Source organism: Chiloscyllium punctatum, chromosome 44 (genome assembly GCF_047496795.1).
Source record: "Chiloscyllium punctatum isolate Juve2018m chromosome 44, sChiPun1.3, whole genome shotgun sequence".
Lineage (NCBI taxonomy): Eukaryota > Metazoa > Chordata > Chondrichthyes > Orectolobiformes > Hemiscylliidae > Chiloscyllium > Chiloscyllium punctatum.
The window spans coordinates 16,999,259-17,026,339 of NC_092782.1; the positions used below are offsets into that span (position 1 = coordinate 16,999,259).

The 27,081-nt window shown below is 43.2% G+C and overlaps 1 protein-coding gene across 3 annotated transcripts; it reads left to right on the forward strand.

Moving 5' to 3' along the window:
- The first annotated feature begins 352 nt into the window (after positions 1-352).
- On the forward strand, positions 353-26,634 carry cradd (CASP2 and RIPK1 domain containing adaptor with death domain). 3 transcript variants are annotated; one of them, XR_011955276.1, is made up of 3 exons: positions 353-1,149; positions 17,486-17,953; positions 26,189-26,634. XR_011955276.1 is itself a non-coding variant. In XM_072562357.1 (2 exons), the coding sequence occupies exons 1-2, from the start codon at positions 846-848 to the stop codon at positions 17,794-17,796; spliced, it is 615 nt and encodes a 204-aa protein (XP_072418458.1). In that variant the 5' UTR covers positions 353-845; the 3' UTR covers positions 17,797-26,634. The 3 variants fall into 3 exon arrangements, 1 of the variants encoding a protein (XP_072418458.1); XR_011955277.1 differs by having other exon boundaries at positions 17,486-17,899; XM_072562357.1 differs by having other exon boundaries at positions 17,486-26,634.
- The last annotated feature ends 447 nt before the right edge of the window (positions 26,635-27,081 follow it).

Genomic DNA, 27,081 nt, shown 5'->3' on the forward strand with positions numbered 1-27,081 from the left:
CAATTCCAACCTTGGTTGACTGCCTGTGTGGAGTTTGCATATTCTCCCCGTGTCTGCGTGGGTTTCCTCCGGGTGCTTCAGTTTCATCCCACAGTCCAAAGATGTGCAAGTCAGGTGAATTGGCCATTCTAAATTGCCTATAGTGCTAAGTGCATTAGACAGAGGGGAGATGGGTCTGAGTGGATTACTCTTCGGAGGGTTGGTGTGGACTGGTTGGGCCGACGGGCCCGTTTCCACACTGTAGGGAATCTAATCTAAAATTTGCAGCCCCTTCCTTTGGGACCTGGGTCTCTCCTGTTCAGAAGGGGAGAGAGCTGGTAATCATTTTGAAATAAAAAAAATGGCTCGAAATGGTTAGAGAATGAGGTGTGTGCAGAGAATAAGGGCAGTGGGAGAGTTAAGTGTTTGTGACCGTGGGGGTGGCATTTTCAGTTAATCAGTTGGGAGGTCAGGCATAAGGAATGTCAGAAAAAAGGGGGAGCAGCAGGTGTAAGGAGAGTTGCTAACTGGGAGTAATAGTGTAAGGAGAGTTGCTAACTGGGAGTAATAGTGTAAGGAGAGTTGCTAACTGGGAGTAATGGCGTCAGGAGCATGATAACGGTGAAGTAATAGAGTAAGGAACTTCGGAAGGTGGAAGCAACAGATTTAAGGAATGTCAGAAAAGGGGGAGCAGCAGGTGGAAGGAGCTTCGGAAACTGGGAGTAATAGTGTAACGAACGTCAGAAGCTGGGATTAAAGGTGTAAGGAGGCTTGGAAACCGGGAGTAATGGCATTAAGGGAGGTCGGAAACTGTGAGTAACGGCGGGAAGCGGGAGTTAAGGCGCGAGGAGCGGCGGGCAGGCGCCATGGAGGAGAAGCACCGCCGTATCCTGAGGAGTTTGCGCCTGGAGCTGGCCGAGCAGCTCAGGGTCGAGCTGGTGGTTCAGTTCCTGTTCCAGGAGCGGGTACTGAGCCAGAGTTTCCTGGAGGAGATCCAGGCGGAGCCGGTCAGTATCCGCCGCGGCCTCATGCTCCTGGACCATCTCCCGAGCCGCGGGCCTCGGGCCTTCGCCGCCTTCGCGCTCTCTCTCCGGGAAGAGTTTCCGTGGCTCCACCGGCGGCTGGAGGAGGAAGAGCGGGCGGAGGAGGAGAGGGAGGCCGGAGAGGAAGGTTAGAGCCCGAGTTACCCCAAAACTACCGCTACCCTCAGTACTATACACCCCCATTACCCTCAGTTACCCCCTAAACACCTCCATTACCCCCACACCCCCAGTACCCCATTACCTTCACACCCCCAAACATCTCAATTACCCCAAAATTACCCCATTACCCTCACACCCCCACACATCCCAATTACCCCAAAATTACCCCATTACCTTCACACCCCTAAACATCCCGATTACCCCAAAATTACCCCATTACCCTCACACCCCCAGTACTGTACACCCCCTTACCCCATTACACTGACACCCCCAAACATCCCGATTACCCCAAAATTACCCTCACACCCCCAGTATTGTACACCCCCATTACCCCAAAATTACCCTCACACCCCCAGTATTGTACACCCCCATTACCCCAAAATTACCCCATTATCTTCACACCCCCATTACCCTCACACCCCCAAACATCCTGATTACCCCAAAATTACCCCATCACCCTCACACCCCCAGTACTGTATACCCCATTACCGTTAGTTACCCCCTAAACACCTCCATTACCCCAGAATTTCCACATTATCCTCACAACCCCAAACACCCCATTAGCCCAAAATTACCCTATTACCCTCACACCCTCAGTACTGTACACCCCCATTACCCTCAGTTACCCCAAACACCCCCATTACCCCAAATTTACCCCATTACCTTCACACACCCCCAGTACTGTACATCCCCATTAACCTCAGTTATCCCCAAAATTACCCCCCTACACCTTGACACCCCCCAAAATTACCTCCTAAAATATTACATTCACTCTGGCACCCTCCCTTAACAAACAGTAAAACCCTGAGATGCCCTTCCCAACACCCTCACACCCATATTATTCCCAAAATGCTGCATCACTCTGACACCCTCCCCCCAAAGCCCTAACCTCCCCCAATATCTTGGGGATGGGCAAAAAATGCTAGACTAAGCATCATCCAGTGAATGAATAATCAAAATGCTCTGTGTCCTGCTAAACCACCCCTGTTATGCTCTCAATACTGTTCCTCCATTAACCCCTGAATTAACGACCTAAATCCACCAAAACCCTAACACCTGCATCTTCCCAACACCCATTTTGCCTCATATAACCCTCACATCATTCCACTAATACTCTTCCCAATATCCCTCAATCAGTGACATCCTAATATTGTGCCCACAGCTCCCTACCCCCCAACATCTCAAACTCTTTTCTCTCACAATGTGAGGTTTTGATCTCAATGTTTAAGGGAAAACGTAAGTGTAATAGAGGTAGCTCAGTGGAGATTTATTAGATTTATAGCTGGAATGAATGAATTGTCTTATGGTAGATTGGACAGCTTGGCTTGTTTCGAGTAGACTTTAGAAGAGTGAGGGGTGACCTGATCATAGGACCTTGCTATCAATAGAGAGAGTGACTGGTGGTGGTTTAACCCGAGGGTCACTACGCCTTGGGTGATAGGAGAGGTTGAGGAGGAGAGTCATTCCTAGTAACCTGAGCCGATGCAGGGATTGAATCCATTCTATTATCACATTACAAATTGACCATCCAGCCAACTGAGAAAGACATCCCTATTTTTACAGGCTTTCTCTTTATAATAACAAAATTTAGTTTGCTTTCCTAATTATTTGCTGTACCTGCATACTAAGCCTTTGTGATTCATGCATCAAGACGTCAATTTGTAGAATGCAGCACTCTGCAGTCTCTCTGTGCTGTTAAATAATACTTTGTTTTGGTATAATTCTTTCTAAAGGACTTGGACCAAGTAAATTTCCTTTGGGAGTGAAAGAATGGAGCCACTTCTGGTTGTGCCTTATATTCATCTGACATACCATTTCAACATTATTCCAATGTGCAGCCTATAATGATGATTTAAAAAGTGGTGTGGTTGGGTTGAACTAAATGTCTGAATTTCTACTGGTCAAAGTTACTTACCCACACCATTTTATTAATTTTATCATAATTATTGATTTTTTTAATCATCATCTACCTCAGGCGACTGACTGTGTGGAATTTGCACGTTCTCCCCGTGTCTGCATGGGTTTCCTCCGGGTGCTCCGGTTTCCTCCCACAGTCCAAAGATGTGCAGGTCAGGTGAATTGGCCATGCTAAATTGCCTGTAGTGTTAGGTAAGGGGTAAATGTAGGGGTATGGGTGGGTTGCGCATCGGCGGGTCGGCGTGGACTTGTTGGGCCGAAGGGCCTGTTTCCACACTGTAATGTAATCTAAATCTTAAAAACTTGAAAGAGATTCATTCAGTCTTGTCATATCTTTTGATATTTGAAAGCCTTAGTTAACAATGCTGAGGCTGCAAGTATTAAACCAATGGTGCATTTTCTTTCAACAGGTTAGTTTTTCAATGAGAAGAATATTTCAGATGGGTGGGGGTGCAGGGAGGGTACCACCTGAGGCAGTTGGAGGTGGAAGTTAACATAAAGTCATAGAAGTGTTCAGCACAGAAACAGACCCTTTGGTCCAACTTGTCCATGCTGACCAGATATCCCAACCCAATCTAGTCCCACCTGCCAGCGCCAGGCCCATATCCCTCCAAACCCTTCCTATTCATATACCCATCCAAATGCCTCTTAAACATTGCAATTGTACCAGCCTGTACCACTTCCTCTGGCAGCTCATTCCATACACGCACCACCCTCTGCGTGAAAATGTTGCCCCTTGGGTCTCTTTTACATCTTTCCCCATTCACCCTAAACCTAGGCCCTCTAGTTCTGGACTCCTCCACCCCAGAAAAAAAGACTTTGTTTATTTATCCTATCCATGCCACTTATGATTATCACATGGAAGTGCATTAGTTTTCACATGTTCTCTGGCACAACCCCAGTCCTACGTGATCATTCATGTTCTTGACTCCTCTACTCCACTGTTTCCAAATTTAACGTTTTTCCAATATCCAGTACTAGATGAGCTAATATTTCTAACACTAACGAATATAACATCACCGCTGTTATCTTCAGTCCCTGCTACAAACTTGCCAGTAACTCCATCACACTCTCTGGCAACTGTCTGAGCCTGAATCTGAAGCTTGTTAAATTCTCTCGTATTGAATACCCATGACCACCCTACCCCATATCCACACCATCAACAATACCACTCACTTCCTCCCTTTGGATCAACTCCTTCCTTGATTTGGATCATCTGTTGCTGATGTGCGTTTGGTGTCTCTGCACTTGATTATTTCAAAGCTGTTTTGGTTGACCACTGTCTTCCACCTACACAAACATTAGCTCATCTAAAACTGCTGACTGTATCCTAACTCTCACCAAATTTCATTCTCCCAATACTGCTGACCTACACTGACTCCCAGTCAAGCAATAATGTGAACATTCTCATCCTTGTTTAGAAATCCCTCCATTGCCTAACCCCATCCTAGACCTGCAACCTTCTCTCATTGTCAAAACCTCTGAAATATCCACACAAATAGTTCTTGATCTTCTGCATATCTCCATTATTTTTGGCTCCACTTTTTGTGGAGTGGACGATCTGGACCCTAAACTCAGGAATCCTCTTATTAAATTTCTCTCCCTCACTCCTCCTTTATGATATTCCCCAAAACCTACTTCTTTGACTGGGTTTTTGGTCTCCCTAATATCTGTGTATGTGGCTTGATACTCCTTTGGGCGTTGTATTTATTTGAAGTTCTTTGCCTGAAATTTGTTATTGAAGTTAAACGTTAGCAACTGTGTCCATCTAGCATGGGCACTATTGTCACTGTCATTATTTTAAGACAGTCTGCATGTGAATGATTGTGCTTTCTAGTGATTATATCAATGCTTTTGTCAATGTTCTCTGATGGCCAAGCAGATCCTAACAGCAACAGGGATAGAAGAAATCAGTCCAAACGATCATTCATACCAATTGGGAATACAGTGCTCCTTTGGAGGACGGTAGGAGTTAGTTATTAAGGTGTTCAGGACTAGTGAGATTAATCAGCAGCTCTTCTCATAATCATTAGTCAAGGATTGAATCAGGATTAAAAAAGAACAGCAAAACTTTCTGTGCCAACAAACCTTGAAGACTCCAGTTTCCGAATAGTTCAAACAAGCTTTGGGAGGTGGTTTAGGCATTGACCAGAAGTTAAGGTTTGCCAGTCAGATTATAATGGGTGACTGACTAGGCAGTAAATAAAATAAGACCATATTCATTTGCTATCTTATTTTGTGCCTTATGGTCTGTTTTACAAAGTAAGTTTAAATAAAAAATCAACTCAGGACCCACCCGTCCTTTGTGTCTTTTCTCAGTTCACCAGTATGTTGAACAGTTCCATCTAGAGTTTTGAGGAGCTGCATGTGAAAATTCGTGAAGGACATGTTCTCAGTTTTAATGGGGTATGTCTTATTCTGGCAATCCTCATTGTAAAATGAAAAATTGGGAAATATGGACAAACTGGAATATATGGGACTGAGTCCAGCATTGGACAGAACCAATTGTCATGAAGCACAGGGCAGGACTAGAGGGACTGAACGTTTCGGGCCCTGCCAATAATGGAATTGGAAACAGACCAAAAATTGTGAAGCTGGCCATTTTGAGCAGTGCAGCTTTGGGCCCCAGGAAGACTGTCCAACTTCAAAAGGGGAGGGCTCATTGTGACTCGTAAACTAGAGATGTTCCATGACAAGGTCTAAATCCCAGGTTGGTAACTATTTCTTTCCAGGGACTGAGCTGTAACCTGAAAGTAATCCCAGTACCTGTTTCCCATTACCAAAGTGATCTGTTTATCTGATAATTTTCAAACAACTGCACATTTGAGGCATTTAGAAGTTGTTGGCTGTGACACTCTACACTGAGGTTTCTGATTGTGACATATTATTTGTAATGAAATAAGAGCTGATGATATGATTCTCCCTGGTGTTCTGGGCAAATATTTATCCATCAATCAACACTACCAAAAAAGACAGTATGTATAGAACAATACCTCATTGCTGTTTGTGTAGTCTTGTTGTATGGAAATTATCTGCACATTTCCTTCAATTCAAATCCAATATGTTAATGACTGAGATGAGGGAAATGAATGTACTACCGCAAAGTTTGTGGATAACACAAAAATAGCTGGGAAGGCAAATAATGAGGATGACTCAGAGTCTGCAAACGGATATAGACCGGTTGAGTGAGTGGACAAGAACTTGGCAGATGGAATATAGTGTGAGAAAATTTGGTTACATACTTTGGCAGGAAGAATAGAGAAGCTGAATATTATTGAAATAGGGAAAGATTGCAGAAAGCTCAGGGACCGATGGAGGAGGTATAGTTAGTAAGTTTGCAGATGACACCAAAATTGGAGGTCTAGTGGACAGCAAAGCAGGTTACCTCAGGTTACAACGGGATCTTGGTCAGATGGGCCAATGAGTTGAGGAGAAGCAGATGGAGTTTAGTTTAGATAAATGTGAGGTATTGTATTTTGGGAAAGCAAATTTTAGCAGGAGTTATACACTTAATGGTAAGGTCTTGGGGAGTGTTGCTGAACAAAGAGACCTTGGAGTGCAGGTTCATAGCTCCTTGAAAGTAGAGTCGCAGGTAGATAGGATAGTGAAGAAGGCATTTGGTGTGATTTCCTTTTGGTATGCTTGGTCAGAGCATTGAGTACAGGAGTTGGAAGGTCATGTTGTGGCTGTACAGGACATTGGTTAAGCCCCTTTTGGAATATTGCATGCAATTCTGGTCTCCTTTCTATTAGAAGGATGTTGTGAACTTTGAAAGGGTTCAGAAAAGACTTACCAGAATGTTGCCAGGGTTGGAGGATTTGAGCTATGGGGAGAGGTTGAATAGGCTAGGGCTGTTTTCCCTGGAGTGTCGGAGGCTGAGGGGTGACCTTATAGAGGTTTACAAAATTATGAGCAATATGGATAGGATAAATAGACAAAGTCTTTTCCCTGGGGTCGGGAGTCCAGAACTAGAGGGCATAGGTTTAGGGTGAGAGGGGAAAGATATACAAGAGATCTAGGGGCAACTTATTCACGCAGAGGGTGGTGCGTGTGTGGAATGAGCTGCCAGAGGAAGTGGTGGAGGCATTTAAAAGGCATCTGGATGGATATATGAATAGGAAAGGTTTAGAGGAATATGGGTCAAGTGCTGGCAAATGGGACTAGATTAGTTAGGGTACGGATAAGTTGGACTGAAGGATTTGTTTCCGCGCTGTACATCTCTATGACTACGACTCAATGACATGTATCACAAAAAGCTAGCATCCAGATTCAGTGGGTAAGAGCGAAGGCAAATGATATGTTAGCCTTTTACTTTAAAGGGAATGGTGTATTGAAATAGGGGAGGTCTTGCTAAAACTACACAAGGCTGTCATCAGACCACATCTAGACTACTGTGAATAGTTTTGGGTCCCTTAAATAAGAAAAGGTATAACGGCATTGGAGGCAGTCCAGAGAAGGTTCATTAGACTGATACCAGATATGAAAGACTTTTCTTATGAGGAGAGATTGAGCAAGTTGGGCTTGCACTCATTGGAGATTTGAACAATGAGAGTTGACTTAATTGAAAAATGTAAGATTCTTAGGAGGCTTGATAGGGTAGATGTGGAAAGTTTGCTCCTGTTTGTTGGGGAATCTAGGACCAGAGGATATGATCTCAGAATAAGGGGTTGCACATTTTAGACACAGATGAATTTATTCCAGAAGTTAGTGAATCTTTGGAATTCTGCATAACAGAGGACTGTTGAGGCTGTATCGTCAAGTATATTCAAGGCTGAAAGAGATTGATTTTTAAATCAATAATATAGGAAGAAGGCAGAATAGACAGGATTATCAGGTCAGTCATGATCTCATTGAATTGCAGAGAAGACTGTTGAGCTGAATAGTCTACTTCTTCTCCTATGCCTTAAGATTGAAAGTCATTTAACATTAAAAATAATTTGGGCTGTAAAACAGTTTGGCACATACTAGGTGGCATGGTGGCTCAGTGTTAGCACTGCTGCCTCACAGCGCCAGGAACCTCGATTCAATTCCACCCTCAGGCAACTGTGTGCAAACTGTATACAGAGGTTCTCCCCGTGTCTTTGTGCATTACCTCCAGGTGCTCAGGTTTCCTCCCACACTCCAAAGATGTGCAGATTAGGTGGATTGACCGTGCTAAATTGCACACATTGTCCAGGGATTATGCAGACTAGGTGGGTTAGTCATGGGAAATGTGCGTTGGGGGATAGGGTTGGGGGTTGAGGTCACACTTTGGAGAGTTGGTGTGACCTCTATGGATTGATTACTGCTTTCATACTGTAGGGATTCCATAATACTTCGGTGAAGGCAATTGTAAATGACTCCTTGAATGTCCCAAGGTACTTCAGCCAAGTATGTTTAATCATCAATGAACGCAACACCTCTGACTGTATAGCAGTCCCTCAATACTGTATACTGTGTTCTCTTGAAATCTATGCTTCAGTGTCTGGAATTAGGCTTGAGCTCTCAACCTTTTGACTCCAAGGTAAGAGTGCTGCTTATGAGCTAGTGCTCTCAGGAATCTAACAGCTATAGCACTGCACCACCTTCCCATTTTTTCAAGGCTGGGTATCTCCAGTTTGGTTCACTAACGAATCAAACAATCGGGCTTGCTTTTTCACAGTGAGACTGATTCCATTGTCTGTGGATGGCCTTATGAGGGAAAATAATTTTTAAGCTCAATTGGGGCATCATTCAATTTACCAACAGATAATTAAAGTTGTGGAAGAAAGCTAAAATTCCACAATATCATAATTAGTGACAAAATGAACCTTCTTTCTGTCTCAGGTTGCAGGACACCGCAGAAGTGCTGGCTGTTATCTCACTTTCTTGGCCAACATTTCTCTCCCAGCCCATGCATTCCTGGCTCTGATTAAATAAATGCCCTCATGTTATCATCTCAGTACCACAGATATATCAGCTTTCCTTTGTTGCCAAAAATAGCAGCTTATGTGTAGAGGTTTATCTGTTGTCAGATGTTTAATTCTTTTGGTAATGTTCCTCTCTTTGCTATTTGAGTGGACATATTAACCCTTTAGCCAGCAGATAATGGTGTCAATACAATCAACATTAATGCCAGAAAGAACAAGTTTTACTCTCAAGTATTAAGTGGTAGAACATTTTGACACTTCTAGTTGTACCATGCACAAGGGAGAATTAGAAAGCAGAACTTGCACTTGTGTGGTGCCTCCACACCTCACTTACCCTGAGACACTTCACAGCTAGTAAAAAAACACTTTGACCTGTTGGAAGCCAATTGTAGATGGCCAGAAAGAGAAACCAAATACGCACCTTTTTAAAATTGCTGTTGTTTGGGGAATAGATATTTGAGAATACCACTGCCTTACTTTGTTAATGTTCTACATTAACATGGAGATCATGGTAGGGAGGTGTTGTACAGAGTAACTTTGGAGTATAAGAGTGGTTGCAGTTGATTGACACCCCATTTATTTGGCCTGTAACAGGAAGTCCCAATATAAGATGAAGTCCCAATAAAAGATGAATTCCTCACAGTGGATTCATGTCCAGGTATGGTTATGAATGAGGGATCTTCTAAGATGATGATGTTTTGAACAGTCTCTTTAATCCATAATGAAATGATGTAATGAAAAGATGTGTGGAAACAGCTGCAAGTACTTGTCAAGAGGAGTTGCTGATGTAACCTGATTACGGTGGGGACCCAAAACAAAATTTCTGTTGTTTGATGTGCTCCTCCAATTGGATAGCACTTCCTTGGCAACATTCGTAGCCAACTGTCCCCTGTGTGGTACTATTTCAAAGAAAAGCAATCTCTTTTATCCACCTGAGCAAGCAGTTTAACGTTTTGTTTGGAAGACAGCGTCACTGATGACATGGCACTCTCTCAGCGGTGCACAGCTGTGTCGGCCTAAACTGCTGTGTAGCCCTGGTGTGAGAATTACCCTGGAGCCACGTGAAAGATTGAGGTTTGTTCACACTCTAGATTCTAGAGCATCCCCACTTCCAGGAATGGTATTATTGCTAGACAATTAATCCAGAAATTCAGCTAATGTTCTGAGGACTGGGGTTCGAATCCTGCCATGGCAAATGGTGGAATTTGAATACTGTATTTTTGTGAGTTGCATGGTGGCTCAATGGTTAGCATTGCTGCCTCATAGCGCCAGGGACCCGGGTTCAATTCCAGCCTCGGGCAGCTGTCTGTGTGAAGTTTGCATGTTCACCCCGTGTCTACGTGGGTTTCCTCTGGGTGCTCCGGTTTCCTCCCACAATCCAAAGATGTGCAGGTCAGGTGAATGGGCCATGCTAAATTGCCCATAATGTCTGTGTTACTCTTCAGAGAGTTGGTGTGGACTTGTTGGGCCGAAGGGCCTGTTTCCATACTGTAAGAAATCTAATCTAATCTAATCACAGTCTGTGAGGGGACTGTAGCATTGACTTAATGTCCATTTGGGATACCTACTCCCTGAGTTACATGTATCATGTCCACCTTGATGATGTCCACCTAGGTCTGGGCATTCTGAAGATCAAAATATTTGAGAGATCAAGGAAGAATGTTTCCGACCTGATAGCTGCCTCAGAAGAAGTTTGCAGCTCCAGGACAGAAGTCTCAGCTGGAGTAGAAGATGGTGATTTCTGGGAGTGCTCCTGATTAAGTCTTCAGCTGGTGAACCAACCAGACATTGGGTAAACCCAAACTTAAATTGCTGGTACAAAGTAGAAACTTGACATGGCATATTAATTCAGACCAAAAGGGTAGGAATTCCAAACCAAGCTTGCGGCTCCAATTGGGCATTGTCGTCATAGCATGGCCAGAAAATAAAACAACTAACAGGGCCAAGACAGAAACTCCTATAACAAATTAAAGAGCTGGGGATGTTTCAAGCTCTGTCAATTGTGTTCATAAGCATTGGGCAGTTTCACAACGTGAGCCTGAAATCATTTGGGAAGGGAAAAAAAAATCTGTGGATGCTGGAAATGAAAAACAATGTCAGAAATAGCTGGAAAAGCTGAGCAGAAAGCAGAGTTAATATTTTGAATCCAGTGAAGAAAGATCACTGGATCTGAAATGTTAACTCTCCATTTTCTCTGCAGCTACTGCCAGACCTGAGATTTTTTCAGCAATTCCTGATTTTAATTTTTCCGAGAAGACTCTATTAAAAGCATAAGAGGTTGCAATATCAGCTACCAAAGTGTGGAAAGAGCAGCAGCAAAGTGTGGGAGAGCTGCCATTACTGCAGAATAAACATCTTTACAGAAGATAAAATACCTATTCACGTTAGGAAGCCACGGAATAATTCCTGGAAGATTTATTCTCACATGGACAGTAGAACACAAATTGAGCATGTGGGGGAAGACACTTCTCATATCAAATGCCTTCTGACTTGGTATCTTGTTTAGAAGATGAATAAATAAATACACTTCTATACATAATTTGGAGTACAGCAGTTAGTATATTGCTGACCAAGGGGTAAAGGAAAACAATAGGAACACTTGAAGATTTAAGGAGTTAAAAATCAAACAACACCATTTATAGTCCAACAGGTTTATTTGGAAGCACCAGCTTTTGGAGCACTGCTCCTTCTTCAGGTGGTTGTGGAGTATAAGATCGTAAGACACAATTTATAGGAAACAAACATAAACAGAAATTGCTGGCAAAACTCAGCAGGTCAAAGTACCTATGGAGAGAAAACAAGAGTTAATATTGACAGTCTCTGACCTTTTTATGCTTAGATGCTGCCAGACCTGTTGAGCTTCTCCAGCAGTTTCTGCTTTTTTTAATTTCAGAACTCTAGCGTCTGCAGTTCTTTGTTTCCTCAGATAGGAAACCTTGGTTGACAAACTGTGTGTACAGGTTACAGAAGTTCATCTGATGCTTCAGGAAACTTTACAATTCACACTAAAGATATGCTGCAAGCAGCTTTTCTTTTGGGGTCATCATATTCTAGAAAAAAAGCTTTATATACTTTACATTCAGAGATTCACACACCAGAGTAGGAAGGGTCATATTCACCTTGATCTCTTTCTAAAGCATGGAAGTGTTTAAACAATAAAAGCTGAAGCAACAGCTGGTAAATACTTTTATAGTGCTTTGTAAAGAAAAGGCAGAATCTACCAATTTATTGATAGGAGGGTAAAGTAGAATATTATGGGAGACACACCTAAGGCTAGGTCCTCCTAATAGTCTTTGTAATAATGGCGAGTGTATTCTTGTAAACTAAACTAGTTGCAGAGATAAAGTGAACTACATTTTGTTTACAAGACTCTTTTCATTAGATCAGAAAGATAGCTATCCTTGCACACACTACACTCTGTTAACCTCTATTGAACCTAGAAGATACAGAGCATTTTGTATAACCTTGTGGAAGATGACAGGAATTTGCAGCCCTGGAAAATATGAATTGAGAATTTTTTCTCTGTGAGATGTGAGCTGTGACCTTCCCTTGGAGGCAGAACATAGATTTTCACTTTAATCAGCATGGATTAGTTTTACAAAATCCTGTGTGCCTGCCTATCTGGTATGGTAATCAGAGTCTGTCAGTTTTATCAGATGTAGCATGTAAGGAAGGACCTTGCTACACTGAGCTTCCTAAGTGAGCTAATTCTTCAGAGAATAAGGATTTGCAGGAGTGGAAAAGAGGAAGATAAAGTGTGGAGCTGGAAAAAGTACACCAGGTCAAGCAGCATCAGAGGGGCAGGGGGGGTCGACGTTTCAGGTCAGGACCTTTCATCAGGACTTGGGGAGGGGGAAAGGGGCTGAGAAATAAATGGAGAGGAGCTGAGAAAAGGTTGGAGGGATGGTGATAGGTGAATGCAGGTAGAGGTAATTGTGATTGGTCAGCACAGGAAGGTGGACAGGTTAGGTCAGGTCAAGGGGTGGGGTAGAAAGGGAGGGCTGGACCTGGGATAAGGTGGGGAGGTTTGGAAGCGGGTGAATTCTATGTTAAGGCTGTATGGTTGTAAGCCCCTGAGGCGGAAGATGAGGTGTTCTTCCTCCAGTTTGTGCACGGCCTTATTTTGATGGCGGAGGAGGCCCTGGATGGGCAAGTCGTCAGGGGAGTGGGAGGGTGAGTTAAAATGGCTAGCAGCTGGAAGTTGGGGTTGATTGGAGTATGCAGACCATAGATGATCCCTGAACCAGTCCCCAAGTTTGCGCTTGGTCTCTCCAATGTAGAGGAGACCACATAGGGAGCAATGGATGCAATAAATCAGGTTAGAGGAAATGCAAGTGAATCTCTGCTGAACTTGCAATAATTCTTTGGGGTCTTGGAAGGAAATAAGAGGGGAGGTGTGAGGACAGATGTTGCGCCCTCAGGGGCAAAGGTGCCAGGTGTGAAGGTGAGGTTGGTGTGAAGTGTGGATCTAATGAGGGAGGGAACAATCCCTGGTGAAAACTGATAGAGGTGGGGAAGAAAATATCATTTTGGTAGTTGGGTCAGCCTGCAGTTGGTGGAAATGGCAGAAGATGATGAACCTGATTTGGAGATTAGTAGGTGGTATGTGAGGACCAGGGGGACTCCAACTTGTTGTTGTTGGAGGGTTTTGTTTGAAGGCAGAGGTGTAGGAAAGGGAGGAGATGCGGTTGAGGGCATTGTTGAGCACTGGAGAGGAGAATTTATAGTCCTTGAAGTAGAAGGACATCTGGCATGTCCTGGAGTGGAATCGCTCATCCTGGGAACAGATATCGCAGACGCGAAGGAATTGGAAGTATAGGATCGCATTTTTGCAGATGGGAGGAGGTGTAGTCGAGGTAGCTGTGGGAGTCAGTGGATTTGAGTGATGTCAGTGTGAGTTGGTTGCCAGCGATGATGACAGAGAGGTCCAGGAAAGGGATGGAGGTGTCAGAGATGGTTCAGGTGAATTTGAGGTCAGGGTGGAGGTTGTGGGTGAAGTTAACTGTTAGAGCTCTTCATGGGAGTATGTGACAGTGCTGATACAGTCATCAACGTAGCAGAGGAAAAGGTGGGGGATGATGCTAGTGTAGCTGTGGAAGAGGGACTGTTCTACGTATCCTACAAAGGATGTGCTTTTCCCAGCTCCATACTTTATCGACTCTGACTTTCAGCATCAGCATTCCTTACTAACTCCAAGGGAAAGAGGAAAGAAAATGCACATGAAAATCGTATTTGAGTGGAGTTTATGGTGAGTGTGATAGATGACAAATAGGGTCTCATTATTATGGCTAGTCTCTACTGCCCTCTGCCCTTGAACCCTCAGGGTTGAGGTTTTGGTTCTGTCTGGAAGAAAATATTGTTCTGTCTAGCCTTTCAAACAAAAGCCTAATTGGGGAGACTTTCAATTTTATTGAAACACACTTAGCTGCTTCAAGTGAAAAAACAGATCCCTAATACCATAATAAAATTCATCTGTTTTGTTAACACTGGCAGTAAATCAGCATCATATAATCTGAAAAACCCTTTTTCTTGGCGAGTTGAACAGTAAACATAAAACACATTGTTAATTTTGATCTTGCATAGTGCTAGACATTTATGAGTGCGGGGGAGGATGAAGAACGTTGTAACTTCAATTTGGCCAAGTTTTCCTCTTTGCAATGATAAATAGGAATGGTTTATTGACATATTAGTGTGTGCTGTGTCAAGTTGTCTTTGGTCCCGATCACAGAAATGATGGTGTAGTAGTAATGTCCCTAAACACTGGCCCAGTAGGATTATTAATCCAGACGCCCAGGCAATGTTTTGGTGACCAGGCAAATAATAGAATTTGAAATCAATTTTTAAAAACCTGGAATTAAGAGTGGGAAAAACTTCCTTTAGAGAAGGAAACTTGCATCCTTAACTGGTCTAGTCTACATGTGACTCTAGACCCACAGCAATGTAGTTAACTCTTAATTGCCCTTTGGGCAATTAGGGATGGGTAATAACTGCTGGCTCATCTAGTAATTCAGAGGCCCAGACTAATGCTTTGGCCACATAGGTTCATCTGCCACAACCCAATTGGTGGATTTTAAATTTAATAAAAATCTGGGATCTTGGAAATGGTGACCATAACAGATATCATTAATTGTTGTAAAAACCCATCTGGTTCACTAATGTTCTTTTAGGTCATTCTTACCTAGTTTGGCCTACATGTGACTTCAGACCCGCAACAGCAAGGGATCATGTGGTCTGTTCTGTTATTAAATCTCGTAATGGCTAGCTGAAGTTTGTCTTCTTTTCTAATATCACTTGGGTGCTGGTTACCTTCATAATGGCTTCTGGTTGGTGTTATGGACCAGACCAGACCCCCTCAAATATTTTAAGAAGATAGCCTAACTCCTAACATTTTCTTATTTTAAAGTAGATGTGAAGCAGTGTTCCAGATGCAATGCAACTGGTCAAACTACTTGATGTTAAACAAAACACAACTTATTTAAACACTGTAGTTAGAATACAAACAAAAGAAGAATTTAGAGACTTGAGGCGGGCAGAGCAGTAGATGTGATCTATATGGACATTTGGACGTAAGGCGTTTGACAAGGTTCCCCAAGGGAGACTGGTTAGCAAGGTTAGATCTCATGGAATACAGGGAGAACTGGCCATTTGGATACAGAACTGGCTCAAAGGTTGAAGACAGAGGGTGGTGGTGGAGGGTTGTTTTTCAGACTGGACACCTGTGACCAGCGGGTACCACAAGAATCGGTGCTAGGACCTCTACTTTTCATCATTTACATAAATGATTTGGGTGTGAACATAAGAGATATAGTTAGTATGTTTGCAGATGACACCAAAATCAGAGGTGTACTGGACAGTGAAAAAGGTTAACCTCAGATACAACAGGATTTGATCAGATGGCCAATGGGCTAAGGAGTGGCAGATGGAGTTTAATTTAGATAAATGTGAGGTGCTGCATTTTGGGAAAGCAAATCTTAGCAGAAGTTATACACTTAATGGTAAGGTCCTTGGAAGTGTTGCTGAACAAAAAGACCTTGGAGTGCAGGTTCATAGCTCCTTGAAAGTAGAGTAGCAGGTAGATAGGATAGTGAAGAAGGCTTTTGGTATGTTTTCTTTATTGGTCAGAGTATTGAGTACAGGAGTTGGGAGGTCATGTTGCAGCTGTATGGGACATTGGTTAGGCCACTGTTGGAATATAGTGCGCAATTCTAGTCTCCTTCCTATTGGAAAGATGTTGTGAAATTTGAAAGGGTTCAGAAAAGATTTACAAGGATGTTGCCAGGGTTGGAGGATTTGAGCTATAGGGAGAGGCTGAACAAGCTGGGGCTAGTTTCTCTGAAGCATCTGAGGCTGAGGGGTGACCTTATAGAGGTTTACAAAATTATGAGGGGCATGGATAGGATAAATAGACAAAGTCTTTTCCCTGGGGTGGGGGTGTCCAGACCTAGAGGGCATAGGTATAGGGTGCGCGGGGAAGAATATAAAAGAGACGTAAGGGCAACTTTTTCACGCAGAGGGTGGTACATGTATGGAATGAGCTGCCAGAGGAAGTTGTGGAGGCTGGTATAATTGCAGCATTTAAAAGGCATCTGGATGGGTATACGAATAGGAAGGGTTAAGAGGGCTATGTGCTGGCAGATGAGACTAGATCGGGTTGGGATATGTGGTCGACATGGACGAGTTGGACCGAAGGGTCTGTTTCTGTGCTGTACACCTCTATGACTCTATTGGAAAACGTAACCAAATAATAATATACAGTACCTATTACTAATTAACTGTTGTAAAATAGTAACATCCAATAGCTAACGCGCACCCTGGTGAAAAGGCAAGTTCAGACATGGAATCTCACATGCAGTTCTCTAATCCAGGAGGAAATAAAATCAAGAGCAAAATTCGGAGAAACTAGCAGCTCTGAGACATTCACTGAAGCTTCCAACTCTTTTCAGACCCCCAAAAGGTTCTGTTTAAAACTAAACCTAAAAACTTAAAAAGTCTGGACTGTGAGAGCAAGTCACATCCAGGCTGCTTCCATTCTTCCAACTTTAAAAAAATCCCAAGGCCTCATGAATTGTTTACTTTCTTAGAGATAACTTGACACTTAAGCCTTACAACCTGACTTCAAAACAAAGGGCAAAATAACCTCTTAAAGGGACAGCAATGTCATATTGGGTAAGATCACATGTTCATTGAGGGGATATTGGAGATTCTACTTGGAGCATTCCAACCTGTATGGTGCAGGAAAGCATGCATTTTACTAAATTTGGTCAGTTTTTGTTTTAAAATCACTCTGTGGGAGCTTGCTGTGCTCAAATTTCATACCCTTGCTACATTGTAACAATGGTTGCTTCATTGACTGAAAAGTGCCGTGGAACATCCTGGGGTTGGCCTCATGTTTTAACTGAAATGGCAAATCAAAGTTGTGTTTGTGTGATTGTACCTATGAAAGAGATCACTATGTCTGTGAAGAAATGAGTTTGGGATTAATTGATGTCTCTTTTCCAGACGAATCACGGCCACCTATTTCAGACCACATCTTGAACAGCGTACCTACCGATAAGCAGTTAAACCAGCTTTCCAGCCACCTGGGACCAGAATGGGAGCGAGTGATGGTGGATCTTGGACTAAAAGAGCCAGATCTTTATCGATGTAAAATGAACCACCTACATAACCTCCAGGCGCAGATCTTGGCCGCCTTTATCCTATGGAAAAAGCGTTTCGGGAAACGAGCGACTGTGCAGCATTTGACCAACAGTCTGATTTTAGCTGACACAGACCCTGGATTAATAGTTAAAATATTTCAGGATGACCACTGACCATCTAAAGATTCAAAATCGCATGGCGCCTTGTGCAGTTGGTGTCCAATCTGAATTGTAGAGACATCGCGAGGAGACAGTTCCTCCTTCTTCCTATCAAGTGGTGAGAGGAGAGATATTATTTTCAGTGAGAAATAATTCAGAATGTAGGGACAAGGTACAATTTTTCTACATTATAGCGTAATGTTTTTTGGTTCCTCTCTTTAACTATCATTTAAAACTTGTGAAATAGGGATAAACAAAAATGGCAATTTTTCAAAGAATTCCATCTCTTTCCATGATGTATTGTTAGGGCTTTGAGCCTCTTAGCAAGATTAACCGGCCAGACATTATTAAGCTAGAGAGGGTTCAGAAGAGATTTACCAGGATTTGCTGGGTATGAAAGGTTTTTATACAGAGGCTGGTTTATGTGTGGAATGAAGTTCCTGAGAAAGTGTTGGATGTGGACACAGTTACAGCTTTTAAAAGATGTTAATAAATACATGAATAGGAATAGTTTGGAGGAATGTGGACCTGGAGTGGGCAGGTGGGACCAGTTTAGTTTGGAATTATGCCTGGCATGGACTGGTTGGATTGAAGGGTCTGTTTCAGTGTTGTGAGACTGGTACGTTTAAGGATGGGTGTACTTGCATTGGAGGGAGCTCAGTGAAGGTTCCTGGGGTGAGATGGCTCTCCGCTGATGAGAAACAGTGGGTAACTTGGGTCTATACTCTCTGGAGTTAAGAAGGATGAGAGATGATCTTATTGAAGTATACAAAATTTTGAAAGGGTTTGGTGGAATGGGTATTCGGAGGTTATATCCTCCTGGCTGGGGAATCTGGAACATGGGAGCAGCTTCAGGATAAGGGAGAATTAGAAGTAAGATGAGAAGAAATCTCTTCACTCAGAAGGTTGTGAACCTTTGGAGTTCTGACCTCAGTGGATTGTCGATGCTTCATTTGAGTATATTTAAAGCTGAGAATCTAGATTTATGTTGTCTTAGGGGATCAACACCTATAGGATGTAAGAAAGGGTTGAGTTAGAAGGTCAGCCGTGTTCTTATTGAATGGCAGAGCAAATGGGCAGAAGTGGATACTACAGATGCTGGAGAATAGAGTCAAGATTAGAGTGGTGCTGGAAAAGCACAGCAGGTCAGGCAGCATCCGAAGACCAAGAAAATCGACATTTCAGGCAAAAGCCCTTTATCAGGAGCAAATGGCAGAGCAAATAGTCTACTTCTGTTTGTCATGTTCAGGTAGGATCAGATAAAAGGAGAGGCTTGTTGGGGGAATAACTGCTCCAGTGAGTTTGGCCAAATGACCAGTTTCGGTGCTGGCAATTCCATGTTTCCATTTGAAAGTATATTCTGTTGAGTTGATCAAAATGTAAAACATTAAAAAAATATAATTGTTTTTAATGTTTCCAGGACTGAGGGGTGAGATGATGTTTTATCTTTGGCAGGCACTTCCCTTGTAAAATAAAGATAGGATCTCTCAGTCTGGCTCTTATCATATACTAGTTTGGCAATATATAATAGTGCTGGATTAGTGGTGCTGGAAAAGCACAGCAGTTCAGGCAGCATCTGGGGAACAGTAAAATTGATGTTTTGGGCAAAAGCCCTACATCAGGAATACAGGCAGAGTGCCCGAAGGGTGGAGGGATAAATGAGAGGAGGGAATCTGGTTTCCAGCATCTGCAGTCGTTGTTTTTACCTAATATATAATAGTGCGCATTGTCAATAGGTCATGCACCACAGACATATGTTTTGGAAAACATGGGCTTAGCTATGACTTGACTCAGCTCTAACTTAAAACAGTTTTGCTCTCTTTAATCCCTGTGGTTGTTCAGTGAAAGGCCACTAGGCCTATTCCTCAGATAAAAGGTTGGCCTTTTGAGGAAGGATTGAGCAGATTGGACCTATACTCATTGGAGTTCAAAAGAATGAAAGGTGATCTTTGATTGATTTATTGTCACATGTACCGAGGTATGGTGAAAAGCTTTGTTTACAAGTAGTACAAGCAGATCATAGTAAGCAAGAACATAGAACATAGAACAATACAGCACAGAACAGGCCCTTCGGCCCACGATGTTGTGCCGAACTTCTAACCTAGATTAAGCACCCATCCATGTACCTATCCAAATGCCGCTTAAAGGTCGCCAATGATTCTGACTCTACCACTCCCACGGGCAGTGCATTCCATGCCCCCATCACTCTCTGGGTAAAGAACTCACCCCTGACATCTCCCCTATACCTTCCACCCTTCACCTTAAATTTATGTCCCCTTGTAACACTCTGTTGTACCCGGGGAAAAAGTTTCTGACTGTCTACTCTATCTATTCCTCTGATCATCTTATAAACCTCTATCAAGTCACCCCTCATCCTTCGCCATTCCAACGAGAAAAGGCCGAGAACTCTCAACCTATCCTCGTACGACCTACTCTCCATTCCAGGCAACATCCTGGTAAATCCTCTCTGCACCCTCTCCAAAGCTTTCACATCTTTCCTAAAGTGAGGCGACCAGAACTGCACACAGTACTCCAACTGTGGCCTAACCAAAGTCCTGTACAGCTGCAACATCACTTCACGACTCTTGAATTCAATCCCTCTGCTAATGAACGATAATACTTCATAGGCCTTCTTACAAACTCTATCCACCTGAGTGGCAACTTTCAAAGATCTATGTACATAGACCCCAAGATCCCTCTGTTCCTCCACCTGACTAAGAACCCTACCATTAACCCTGTATTCCGCATTCTTATTTGTTCTTCCAAAATGGACAACCTCACACTTGGCAGGGTTGAACTCCATCTGCCACTCCTCAGCCCAGCTCTGCATCATATCTAAGTCCCTTTGCAAACGACAAATGCCCTCCTCACTGTCCACAACTCCACCTATCTTCTATCATCTGCAAATTTACTGACCCACCCTTCGACTCCCTCATCTAAGTCATTAATAAAAATTACAAACAGCAGAGGACCCAGAACTGATCCCTGCAGAACTCCATTTGTAACTGGGCTCCAGGCTGAATATTTACCATCTACCACCACTCTCTGCCTTCGACCGGTTAGCCAGTTTTCTATCCAATTGGCCACATTTCCCTCTATCCCATGCCTCCTGACTTTCCGCATAAGCCTACCATGGGGAACCTTACCAAATGCCTTACTAAAATCCATGTAAACTACATCCACTGCTCTACCCTCATCCACATGCTTGGTCACCTCCTCAAAGAATTCAATAAGACTTGTAAGGCAAGACCTACCCTTTACAAATCCGTGCTGGCTGTCCCTAATCAAGCAGTGTCTTTCCAGATACTCGTAAATCCTATCCCTCAGTACCCTTTCCATTACTTTGCCTACCACAGAAGTAAGACTAACTGGCCTGTAATTCCCGGAGTTATCCCTATTCCCTTTTTTGAACAGGGGCACAACATTCGCTACTCTCCAGTCCCCTGGTACCACCCCCGTTGCCAGTGAAGACGAGAAGATCATTGCCAACGGTACTGCAATTTCCTCTCTTGCTTCCCACATAATCCTAGGATATATCCCGTCAGGCCCAGGGGACTTGTCTATCCTCAAGTTGTTCAAAATGTCCAACACATCTTCCTTCCTAACAGGTATCTCTTCTAGCTTAACAGTCCGTTTTACACTCTCCTCTTCAACAATACGGTCCCTCTCGTTCGTAAATACTGAAGAGAAGTACTTGTTCAAGACCTCTCCTATCTCTTCCAACTCAATACACAGTCTCCCACTACTGTCCTTGATCGGACCTACCCTCGTTCTCGTCATATGTACAGATCAAAAAGATTTAGACTGAGGCATACAGGTTACATTGCACAGGATGCAAGCTAGGCAATAATGGCACTAGTTGAGGCTAGAGAGTCCATTCATCAGTCTAATAATGCTGGGAAGAAGCTATTCCTGAACTGCTGTTGCATGTGATCAGGCTTCTGTATGTTCTGCCTGACAGAAGAGGTTGTAGGAGAGCTTTACTAGGGTGAGATGGGTCTTTGATGATGTTGTCAGCCTCTCTGTGGCAGCAAGCTGTGTAAATAGAGTCCTTGGATGGAAGGTTGGCTTCTGTGATGTTCTGGGCTGTGCACACCACCTTCTGTAGTTTTTTACAGGCCTGGGCAGAGCAGCTCCCATACCAGGCCAATATGCACCTGGACAGTATACTCTCGATAGTGCATCTATAGAAGTTGGTGAGGATCCTTATGGTCATGCCAAATTTCCTGAGCCATCTGATGAAGAGACATTTGCACCTTCTTGACCATCGCATTTATGTGGGAAGTCCAGGAAAGATTGTCGGTCCGAGGAACTTGACACTTTCCACGCTTTCAGCCTCCGTTCTGTTGATATAGATGGGGGCATGTTCTTTTTTTTTTCTGAAGTCAATTATCAGTTCTTTAGTTTTGCTGAAGTTGAGAGGTGGTTGTCATTGCATGCATCACTAAGCCCTTTATCTCCCTTCTGTATTTTGACTCATCATTGTTAGATGGCCGTTCCACTACAGTGGTGTTGTCAGCAAACTTGTAGATGGTTTTTGTTTGGTATGTGGCAGCAATCTATGACTCTATGACTGTAATAGTAGGTGTACAGGGAGCACAATAGAGGGCTGAAGACACATCCTTGGAGGAGGTGCAGTTGTTTATCTTTATTGCTTGTGGTGTCTTGAGCAGAAAACTGAGGATCCAGTTGCAGAAGACACCAAGGTCACCGAGTTTTGAGTTCAGTCTGGAGGGGGTAATGGTATTGACTACAGCTCTGCCTTCAATGAGCAGGAGTCTGACATAAACAGCAACTAAAACACAAGAAAGTTATGGGTGTTTTAGTTGCTGTCTAAAAGGACAGTGTGATTCACACTGGATTGTAGCAAGAGTGCTTCAGAAACCACAGCGGAGGACCCTGACATTTGGGCTTCCTTCAACTTAAAGCCATAACCTCCAACTGCCTGGAAGGTGCAGTAATAAACCAGTCAGGTGACCTCCAGCAAAGAAGTCGAACTGCTCGCTGAAACCACGTGCTTTCCAAGAAATTCTTGTTTCATGAAGTTCAGAAAATGTCGAGGCTGGTACAATTGCAACATTTTAAGAGGTATAGGGTTCAGAAAAGATTTACAGGGATTGGAGGATTTGAGCTGTAGGGAGAGGCTGAGTAGGATGGGGCTGTTTTCCCTGGAGCGTTGGAGGCTGAGAGGTGAACTTAGAGGTTTATAAAATCATGAGGGCATGGATAGGGTAAATGGCCAAAGCCTTTTGCCCAGGCTAGGGGTGTCTAGGACTATAAGGCATAGGCTTAGGGTGAGAGGGGAAGATTTAAAAGGGACCAAAAGGGCAACCAAATGATGGCAAATGGGACCAGATTAGGTTAGGATATCTGACTAGCATGGATGTGTTGGACCAAAGGGTCTATTTCCATGCTGTATATCTCTGACTAAGTTGTCCTGTTGTCCAGATGTTCCAGGGATGAGTGCAGGGCGAGGGATATGGCATCGGCTTTGGGCCTATTACATTGTTAGGCAAATTGTAGAGGATTGAAACATATTGAAACATACTTTGTGGGTTTTTTTTAGGGTGGATGCTAAAGGGATACTTCTAATGGAGGAATATAGAGCAAGGTGACACTGGTTCAAAATGAGAGATCTCCCATTGAGACTAGGGATTAGGAAAAGTTTCTTGAGGGGGTTGTTACTTTTCGCAACTCTCTTCCCCAGAAATCACTGGTGGCCATGCCATCAAAGTTTCCATTAGACATGTTTTTGGTTAAATGTCGAGACTCAATACCTATGGTAGACAAGCAGGAAAGTGGTTCTAAGGCCACAATCAAATCAGTCGTAACATTATTGAATGACAAATCATGTTTAAAGGACCAAATGGCCTGTGCCCGCTCCTATTTTCTGTGATGCATTGGGCTGAAGAATGGTGGCTTTTCAGGACCTCGTGTTTTACCCCACACCCATTCACCTGATGAATCAAGGGATATTTCTCAAAGGCTCTTTTCATTACCCTCCCTCCCTCCATTGGATAACAGTAACAGGATCAGACAGGTTCAGCATAGATTTACAAAAGGAAAATCCTGCTTGACTTGTAGAGTTAATGTGGGAGAGTCCATGGATATGGTTTGCTTGAACTAGTGAGAAGGCCTATATAAAAGATTAGCATTTAACTAAAAGTGCATGGGATAGCACGTGATGTACTCATATGGATAGAGTGTTGGTCTTTTTTCGACTGGCAGGCCTGTGGTACGACAGGGCTTCACGCCTGGATCCCAGGTATTCATAATACGTTAATGATCTGCATGAGGAAACTAAACATAAGGATGAGATTTTGAGGAGGATGCAGAGATGCTTCACTGTGGTTTTGATAATTTGAGTGAGTGGGCAAATACATGGCAGATGGAATAAAAGGTAGAGGCCTCATGCCAGTGGATGGGAAGCATAGAAAACAGTAGCAGGAGTAGGCCATTCAAGCCCTTCTAACCTGCTCCACTCTATTCAATAAAGTTGTCACAGTCCTACTGGACTATAGGGCTGCTTTCTCATTAAAGAGATTTGACTGGTGGTGGTTTAACCTGAGCATCACCACACCTCTGATGAGGGGAATGGATGGAAAAGCAGAGTCCTTCATGGTTACCTCAGCCAGTTCAGGAATTGAACTTGTGCTATCTGCATCGTGTGCGTCACAAACCAGCTGTTCAGACAACTGAGCTAAGCAGTCCTGTGGACAATGTGAGGTTATCCACTGCCTCAAAAAGAGGAAGGCCGATTATTATCTGAACAGCAAAAGATTGGGAAAGGGGGAGTTTAAATGAGATGTGGGTGTCTTGGTAAACCCATCACAGAAAGTAAGCATCGAGCTGCAGTATATGGTGAAGAGGGCAAATGGTATGTTGTCTTCATAGTTAAAAGATTCAAGTACAGGAGCAGGATATCTTGTGGCAATTGTACAGGCCTTTGTGAGATCAACCTGGAGTATTGTGTGCAGTTTTGCTCTCCTTTTATTTGAAGAAGAATGTTCTGGCTATGGAGAGAGTGCAGCAAAGATTTACCAGACTGATTCCTGAGATGGTAGCACTTGCTATGAAGAGAAGCTGGATCGATTTTCACTGGAGTTCAGAAAGATGAGAGGAGATCTCATAGTAACCTATAAAATTTGAACAGTTCTAGATGGGGTCAACATAGGAAGGATATTCCCGGTGACTAGAGAGCCCAGATGGGTCAAAGGCTAAGGATATGACCTGGGATGAAGAGAAACTTCTTCACCCAGAGAGTGGTGAGCCTGTTGAATTTTCTGCCACAGAGAGCAGTTGAGGCCAAAACATTGAATGTTTTCAAAAAGGAGTTAAATGTAGTTCTTAGGGCTAAAGGGTTGAAGGGTATAGAGTGAAGGTGGGAAAAAGGGAACAGAATTGGATGATCAGCCATGATACTAAATATTTGAAGAGCTGAATGGTCCACTTTTGCTTCTATTTTCTATGTTTCCCATCTAATGGCATGAGACCTACACCTTCACCCTTCATCTTATTGCCTCAAACCTTGCTCTGCTCCAAAAACTGTTAGGCCCCTGGGAAATAACCTTTGACCTTCTGTTCTGCTTCTTGCTTCTCTTCCCCCACCCCCCTTTTTATAATTGCTGTAATCATGGATTTTGAGCCCCTATCCCCTACCTGTTACATATTGTTCTTATTCTAAGATGGACCATTTGCAGTGAGGTTCGGACAGTCTCACTGAACATTGCTCGCCATGGGGCTTCCTTGACAGTCTGAAATGCAAGAGAGAATGAGATTACTCTACTGGGCAAAATAAAAAATGTTTTTTTTTTGGAGAAGCATGGGGAGGGACTGTGTTGAAAAGTTCTGCAGTAATCAAAATAAACAGGTTTAAGTTGTGGATTCAGATGGATTTAAGAGCCTCAGAAATGCAAAAAGAGAAAGAACTGATTGAAAAGGCACAACCAATCTAGATAACTTGCTATGGAAGTCTTTGCCAGGAGTTTAACAAAGGCACTTCCTCAGGGGCACAGCTGTGATGCTGATCTTTCTACTGTCCTCTTGCTCTGATTATCTTCCCTTCGATGCACTGCTCCTTGAACTGTCACATGCTAGTGTTTTTAGTTTTGCTTAACAGATGGAAAATGCATTTGCTATAACTGGAAATGTGGCATCTGTCTTAATTCAGCAGTTGAAAACATTCTCCAGAATTGTGTCTCGATTGTCAACAGGACGAATGGCCACTGGCATTCACACTGCATGGTGTGTGAGTTGACATGTGTGGCATTGGCTCAGAGTACACAATAGCAGCTGGAAAATTAATTTAGCGGGTAGCTAACAATCTGTTGTCAAACCACACCCTTTAGAGTGCTTGTCTAAATTAAAAAAATGCTTCAGCAGCAAGTGTCCTATTGAATGTTTCCAGGAATAACCTTGAAAAGTTCATCAGCTGCTTTCTTGGAAATCACTGCAAGGCTGGCTGTTCCCCAGATACCTCGAGATATGGGACTGGATTTCTGCCTGGAAATGGATTACTGATTGCACACGCAGAAGTTGGATAACCTAATTGCTTTCCCCTTTGATAATCAGCTGGAACGCATCAAGTTTAAGAAAGTGGACGCGGAACAATCCGTTTGTCTATTTCATACTCTGTATAAACTGTGACTCTGAAAGATTTCATTTGGCCCAACTAGTCTGCGCTGTGATGGAAACAAAATGATGAGCAGGTCTGGCAGAATCTGTGGGCAGAGAGACAGTTAACTTATTCAGGTTGTTGACCTTTGATTAGAACAGTCTATGTGGTGTTTATACCTCATAGGAGCCTCTTCCTCTATTTTGTTTATCTTGCCAATAAAAGTGTAATCCTCCTAATCTTTTTTTTCTCCCTTGTGCACTTTCCTTAATTTAATTTGTACTATTGACCTTATCTGTACCATTTGGTGGCAAGTTCCACATTCTCGCTGCTTCTCTGGGCAGAGGAAATTTTAAAAGTTGCACAGAAATCATGGACTGAGCTTAACCAAGCTTGGATCCAATCACACTGAATGGGAAACATTGTGATAAATTGTGGGGGAGCAAAAACCCGGTGAGAGATTCTTGCCAAGATTTCTCTGTCTCCTAGTTCAACTGAACTTCTCAAAATGGAGTTTGGATTAGGGATATAGATCAAACATTGGTGAATGATGTTAGGGTATACACTGAATTGAGGGCTAAATGATGTTGGACAAAGTGTAACATAGATTTCCCAGAAAGACATCAAGTATGAATCTTAAAGTGACAGTGTAGAAGTAGCCTTTCACTCCGTCATTGTCCTGGAGT

What these genes read in the sequence shown, in the direction of transcription:
- cradd (XM_072562357.1), top strand. Translation starts at nt 846, where the DNA reads ATGGAGGAGAAGCACCGCCGTATCCTGAGGAGTTTGCGCCTGGAGCTG. An exon ending in GAGGGAGGCCGGAGAGGAAG is followed by an intron (nt 1,150 to 17,485) that starts GTTAGAGCCCGA and finishes TCTCTTTTCCAG; the next exon opens with ACGAATCACGGCCACCTATT.